Source organism: Littorina saxatilis, linkage group LG1 (assembly GCF_037325665.1).
Source record: "Littorina saxatilis isolate snail1 linkage group LG1, US_GU_Lsax_2.0, whole genome shotgun sequence".
NCBI classification, from domain to species: Eukaryota; Metazoa; Mollusca; class Gastropoda; order Littorinimorpha; family Littorinidae; genus Littorina; species Littorina saxatilis.
Window position 1 is genome coordinate 36,820,706 of NC_090245.1, and position 7,500 is coordinate 36,828,205.

At 41.6% G+C, this 7,500-nt stretch overlaps 1 protein-coding gene across 2 annotated transcripts in view; it reads left to right on the plus strand.

Annotated features, from left to right (window-relative positions):
* The window catches only part of LOC138968557 (uncharacterized), a 45,037-nt gene that overhangs the window by 4,951 nt on the left and 32,586 nt on the right, over positions 1–7,500 (plus strand). For both annotated transcript variants that reach the window (XM_070341136.1, XM_070341143.1), the window contains exons 4-6: positions 1,660–1,758; positions 2,707–2,811; positions 7,211–7,309. In XM_070341136.1, the coding sequence (XP_070197237.1) occupies positions 1,660–1,758; positions 2,707–2,811; positions 7,211–7,309 (303 nt within the window). The remainder of the gene's footprint in view (positions 1–1,659; positions 1,759–2,706; positions 2,812–7,210; positions 7,310–7,500) is intronic.

Genomic DNA, 7,500 nt, shown 5'->3' on the forward strand with positions numbered 1-7,500 from the left:
AATTTACTTCCTCCAATTCCTCGTATAGATCTTTATAAATCCAGCTTAGCTTTTTCAGGATCATCTCTGTGGAATTCTTTGCCAATAGAAGCCTTTAAAAGGCAGTTGCACACACATTTGATCACACTATAAACTGCCCCTGATGTCTAGTTTCCATTGTGTACTCGGATAATGTATGCAATGCTCTTAAGTGTTTTGTTTTTGTATATTTATACTCGACCATTATTTGATGTTTTATTAGTTTAATACTTTGATGAGATACTGTTCATTTTAGGTATGAAATGATAGCATGTGCATGTGTGTAGGTATGCGAGCGCACGCTCGCGCGCGCGTGTGTATATGTGTGCACTGTGTGTGTGTGTGTGTGTGTGTGTGTGTGTGTGTGTGTAAGCGAGTGTGAGTTTGTGTGTGCGTGTGTGTGTATACGTATGTGTGTGTGTGTATGTGTGTGTGTGTGTGTGTATGTGCGCAGTCTTTGCTTTCGTTTACAAATATTCTCTGTATATGTTCCAAGGACAGGTTGGAAGATTAGGCTAAGCCTAAAACCTTTATCCTTATGTAATAAAGTTCTGAGTTCTGAGTTCTCTCTTTCTCTCTCTATTTCTCTCTCACTCTCTTTCTCTCTCTCTTTCCTGCTTTTGTAGCTAACCTGCAGTCGATGTGGCCCAGAACGTTGTCTGTAGCCTCTTTGTGTCTTTTATTGCTCTCCAGTGTGTGTGTGCTTGAAACAACCGTTTTGACACCTTCCGTTCCCATTACCCGTTACCCGTCCCTGCTTCTCATTGAGCAGGAATACAAAGTATGGCCAACGAACATATAACAAAAAAACAAGAAGCTATTCGAAAGCACATTAACAAAAAAATCGTCTCTGAAAATAGCTATGACCAGAACATCATTCATGTGTGTAGTTATTATTGCATAGAATTGGTGGGTTTTTTTTCAATCTGAATCTGATATGCCTACAAGATGATATTCCAAATGCGCATAACATTTTTGTTGCTTTATGAGAACGTGTGTAGGTTTACCTGTCTGTTCTCCTGTGTGCATGATGTTCGCAGGTTTACCTGTCTGTTCTCCTGTGTGCATGATGTTTGCAGGTTTATCTGTCTGTCCTCCTGTGTGCAGTATGTATGTAGGTTCATCTGTCTGTTCTCCTGTGTGCCTGGTCTGTAGGTTTATCTGTCTGTTCTCCTGTGTGCATGATGTCTGTAGGTTTATCTTTCTTTTCTCCTGTGTGCCTGGTCTGTAGGTTTATTTGTCTGTTCTCCTGTGTGCATGATGTTTGTAGGTTTATCTGTCTGTTCTCCTGTGTGCCTGGTCTGTAGGTTTATCTGTCTGTTCTCCTGTGTGCCTGGTCTGTAGGTTTATCTGTCTTTTCTCCTGTGTGCCTGGTCTGTAGGTTTATCTGTCTGTCCTCCTGTGTGCAGTATGTATGTAGGTTCATCTGTCTGTTCTCCTGTGTGCTTGATGTGTGTAGGTTTATCTGTCTTTTCTCCTGTGTGCTTGATGTGTGTAGGTTTATCTGTCTTTTCTCCTGTGTGCCTGGTCTGTAGGTTTATTTGTCTGTTCTCCTGTGTGCATGATGTTTGTAGGTTTATCTGTCTGCTCTCCTGTGTGCATGATGTGTGTAGGTTTATCTCTCTGTTCTCCTGTGTGCAGGATGGAAGCACAGCCCTATTGAACGCTGCCCACTGGCGCCACTTGCCCGTCCTTGACCTACTTTTGCAACATGGCGCCAGTGTCGAGGCAGTTAACAACGTGAGTCACGAGCACTTGCTAGTCTGGCAGAAAAACATTATTGCGGAATATGGAAACATATATATATATATCAATGTTGTCTCTTTACTGTGAATTGAAAGCAATTCAACGGGGCTTAAAATGTAAAGGCTTCGAAAGCCTGTCTTTATAGGGTTTACATGTGCAGTGCAGCAATGAAGAGGCGACCACTGTCTCTCTTTACGTTGTCCGATGGGCGAGGTGGAAAAACAAAAACAAAGTGAAAAGAACAACTTGCAATATCGCGTTAAAACTTGTGGTAGTTATTGTAATAGCGAAAAGAAGGATTAAGTATCCAAATGAATTTCTGCTTGGGTATTCACATGTTTTGTTTGTTTGATGATTCAACATGAAGTCGGGAATTAAAGTCGAGGGATCGTAGGTAGGCAGATTTAATGACCATGGTAAAAACTGTCCTTCGGCTGAAACAGTTCGTACTTCAATGGAGCCCACCTCGTAAGAACACCCAATTAAAGACTTACTCTCTCTCTCTCCTTATGTGGGTTGAATACTTTGTTATACAGCTGTTCTGGTCATAACCTCTGTAAAATTACCCCCGTTTTAAGATTCCCTCCATCATTTGTCATATTTTGTTTGTTGTCTTAAGCAAGACAGGGATGGATCAAGTATAATAGAGGGAGGGGGGGGCTAAAAATGCGGCAGGGGTCCAGGGGCCACCCATGCCCTTTGTTGGGTACAGGGGTGACGCCCTGTTGCGGGATTGCCCCCCTGACGGTGAGAAAACTTTACATTTCAATGGTAAATGTTGGGTCTATCCTCGTGACTGGAAACCAAATTCTCTCCAACGAGGTTCATCAGGCGGCCGGAACCAAGGACCCCCCCCCCCCCCCCCCCCTAAGGTCCGGCCCTGCAAGAGATACCACTGTATAATATGTCTAATATGCACTGCATGCTGACGTGAGATTTCAGGAAGGAAACAACGCACTGATGGTGGCCCTGCGACATGGTGACGTCAGAGCGGTCAATTCTTTGTGGCCGCATCGCAAGAACCTGGACATCAACCAGGCAAACAATGTAAGTGTTTCACTTTTAGACAAAAAGCGTTTGGTAATTGGTCTATTCTTATGCAGTACTGTTAACAGGTTGAAGGTTGGCTGCATCCTAAACTCGGGTCAAAATGAGTTCGGCTCATTCTCTCCCTGACAGGATGCCTTGAGTTTCCTTGTCTGGCAAGAAAACCGATTTTTGTTTTACATATTTAGAGCTTTTTGTAATCTATTATTGATATATATAAGCAGATTCGCGATCGTCGATAATGATTTTTCATGGTGTGTAATTTTTAAATTACAAAGGAATTGATTTGTAAGACAGTTTCAAGGGAGCTATTTTTTCGCGGCTGTATTTACTGTGCAAACAACTCTAAATATGGCAAAAGTGTCACGTGATAGTCAACCGTTTGGTTTCGGCGTTCGCTGAAGCAGACGATTTTTGGCTCACGTAAGTTTAGCCTATGCGATGGTAAACTTTGTCTGTCTGTGCGTGCGTGCGTGCGTGCGTATGTATGTATGTATGTATGTATGTATGTATGTATGTATGTATGTATGTATGTATGTATGTATGTATGTATGTATGTATGTATGTATGTATGTGGTAGAAACTTTAACATTTGACTAAACACCGAAATACTCATTTCACCTGGTTATTTTTCAAGCACCATCTTCAAACTATTGAAGTAATGATCAACATTTTGTCGGCATGTGTGTAGTTAAAGTGTGTATCCAAAGAAAACGGGTGGTGGGTGTTTTGAGGGGGTAAAAGCAGGTGACTGGTTTGTGTCGTGTGTGGTATGTAGACCAGGTCAGGGGTCAAGATCAGGTCAGGTCGCGTGAAGGATTGTGGTATAGATTCACTTTTCAGTTCTCACCTCTGCATTCGCCGATTCGGGGAAGACGATTTCACATTGTTCGGTGTCTTAGCTCCAGAAAAATAGATAAAGAAGATACCAAATGAGATTTCCTACAGTTTGATCGGCACAGCGTTTTTTCAGTGTCTGCGCGAGGAAGAGCTGTCGAAAGCGCAGTGTCGATCTGGCAGTCCTGTCCCCCGGTAAGTACAGACAGATCTAGTGTCTCCCACTCTTACAACGTGTCACCCACTGATAATCCGTGTTTTTCAATTTCTTTTTATTTCAGCAGACACGGATATCAAACACAGTGCTAGACAGTCACCTCTAGTGAAATGAGTTGATCTAAAGTGCCTGTAATGTTTGGATGTCTTTGTTCTTAGTTCGATTTATGTGAATTTCAAGATTTGCAGTGGAGTCTCAAGTTTACTCGGCCCGTACAAAACTGTCCACCATTTACTGGAACATGCAGATATAAGGAAACGGAATGAATCTGTTCTCAAAGTCAAAATTATTACGATTTTGCCTCAGTTTCATGACATGCTCTGTCATGGTTCTGTCTGTAAAATTTGGTACCTTGCAACAACTTCCTTGAATTTGAAAGACAGTTTTTGAATGCTAGACTTACCTAGATCTGTATGGCGTTTCATTCAACTTCAAGACTCATCTCTTTGATTGTACTGTTTGCTGTTTATGCACTATTATGATCATGATTCGCTAATGTCTGTAACGTTTGGTAAACTTACCTTGCAACAGCTTCCTTGTCTTTGTTGGCATTATCTTTCAAGGCAGCACAACGCAAGATTAGCTTATTTTGGACAGCAGGTAGAATGCGAGTTTTGAGACAACGACAGTCGTCTAAAGAAAGCTTGCTGTGGAATGTTGTTCCACATAATGCTATTAATGGTACATGTGATTCTGTGTTAATGGTTTCTTTTTTCCTCTGTTGGTTTCTTCCTCCTGAGTTGATCGTTATTACTCAAACAAGACCATCAGAGAGTACCTCAGTTGCTCCTCAAAATGGACTGTGAATAGTCTGTTGACTGTGGTGACCGTCAGAATTATTTTAAGAACCAGGCTGCTGCAGTCAGTTGACATGTTTCGCATATTGTAGGGTTCCCATGCTGCATAGGTAAAGTGGCTTGTATAACCCAACTATTCAGTATCAAAACACTGTTTATATTTGTGTAGGTTGTAGTCATCACAACTAATCGCATTTTGCCTTTTGTTTCAGAAAGGAGGATAAGCTACAACAAGATCGACGCTATGTGAGAAATGCCTCAGCCACATGACGACTTTCGAATTTAGATCCACTCGGCATGATGACAAGTCTTGATGAAAAGTATAAGACTGAGGACAGCAGTGGAAAAAGTGGCCACATGGCAGGTACCTATTGCTTTGTGTCTGCAGTGAAAAAGACAGATAAGCTGATGGTAGATTTCTAAATAAACCCTCAGATCTACTGCTGATTTACGACGGGCAAGCTACAATCCAGGGCAGAGAACACTGCACTGCAGCGTTGTAATCCAACTCTTCATTTGTTTCAGGAAAGACGTCCTTACAACTAAACATTACAACTCTCTAATACAAAGACATATAGTGCATAGTGTACTCTAAACAAGAGGTTGTGCTACCACAGGAACATCCCGATAATTGAGTGAGGCAGGATTAAAAAGCTTCCCAGGGCTGCAGTGAGGAAGTACTTTAATTGACCTTAAAGCCATATGTACTCGATGACTATACACGCTAATTGCTTTACCAACAGCTGGAGACATGCTAAATTAAGTTCCCTGCAAAATATTGTGGTCTAGGACCCCTTCAATGTTGAGATATGTTAATTTTCATTTTGATCTGGATCGTCCTATTTATAGATTTGCCAACAGAGGTAGCGTTGACGCAAGGGAAATAACTCCGCGTCTTTGTTTACATCCAAAGTTTTTGAGACTCTAAAACAAGCTGTAATGCATGTATATGGTCCGCGCATGGCGACATATCGTCATTACATGGTCTTATGGTGCGTTTGACATCGATTATGGGCAAACTACACTTTGTAAACACGGGAGCGCGTACATATGCCTTTAATAGCTTTCACACAGCCAGTATATGAGAGACCGTTCACTCCCAAGCACGCGGAGCTGGTTGCAAGCAGGACAACGTGTCCCTGGAAAATATAGACTTCGGAGTGCGAGGACCAGGGAAAATAACCTCATGTGAACCTGTCTGAGTGTGACCATCGTGACACCCATATCTGTAACTCTTAGTCGTATGACAATTCCAAGAACATATCATCTTGATACACAAGCTCTAGAGTAGGTTAATGATTGTAGATAAGGTTTGCCATGATAATTATGCTGATGCAGTTTAAAAGTGTGTGTGTGTGCGTGCGTGTTTGTGCGGTCTTGTGTGTGTGTGTGCGTGTATGTGTGTTCGTGTGTGTGTGTGTGTGTGTGTGTGTGTGTGTGTGTGTGTGTGTGTGTGTGTGTGTGTGTGTGTGTGTGTGTGTGTGTGTGTGTGTAAGGATTGCACAAGATCTCCTTCAGGGACAACTACACCAACAACAAATACACAGTCATTTTATCTGTTTGCCTTCTTTTGAAAATTATACATGGAGTAGATATGATGCGTTAGTTTTAACTCTGTGTGTGTGTGTGTGTGTGTGTGTGTGTGTGTGTGTGTGTGTGTGTGTGTGTGTGTGTGTGTGTGTGTGTGTGTGTGTGTGTGTGTGTGTGTGTGTGACGGAGTGATTGAGTTTGTGTTACTGTTTGTCTATTTCTTACGGGAGCCTTGAAGGCTTCGCCTCTTGTTTCTGTAGTGATGCAACCATATATTACGGTCTCCTTCGGGCAGCAGTCCCAAAATTTCGACTTGTTTTGACCTTAGAACGATGTCTTTATCATAACTGTGAAGAACAGAACGGAGATCACTGTCGAAGTCGGCCAATCTGCAATCATTTTCCTCTCGCGAACACTGATCTCAAATTTACATCAGCGCTCGCGAAAAACATATGGGAGATAACTCTGTAGTTCTTGTTTTGATAGAGTCGCGAAGGACTAGAGCATCCGGTCAGAGGGACTTAAAGCGATAGCGTGGAGCGATGATGGTCAGAATGGATTGGCTGGTGGTGTAATGGGCGTTTTGTTTACGGGTTGGTGGTTAGCTTATTATATGATTGAGCTATTTATTTATTTAATGTTTATTTATTAATGCATTTAACTATTTATGTATTCATTTACGATTGTTTTAAAAAATTATTTATTTACACTTTCTTTTTTTTTACGTATTTATTTATTTATTTATTTGTTTATTTATTCATTCATTTGGTTATTTATTCATTGGTTTATTCCTTCATTTATTTATTCATCTGTTGATTGTAAGTAGGCATGAGCTACCATTACATGCACCAATGCATAATGTTATCTCTCTCCCCCTTTCTCTCTCCCTCTCCTCCCGTCTCACACACACACACACACACACACGCGCGCGCGCGCACAGAGATAGACTCATCTGATTTAATCAGCACCATTGAAAACATGTCCGTAGTGTTTTTATTTTTTATCTTTTTTTTGCTAGGATGGCTACTCAGCGTTACACTTGGCTGCAGACCGAAAATGGGAGAGTTGTGTCCACTTCCTCATCCAGAATGGTGCCGATGTTAACAAACAGAATAACGTGAGTCCACTCTTTTTGTAAAAAAAATAAATCAAACGTGAGACGGGTGGGTGATTCAGTTTTGTGTATCTATCAGGCTCGCGGTCACGTGTATTTTGGTAGGAAAAATGTGTAAAGCAGTTCTTAGTGTATGATGTCATTGCTAGGTTTAGTTATTTGACCTTGACCCTGAAGTTCAAGGTCATGTAAAG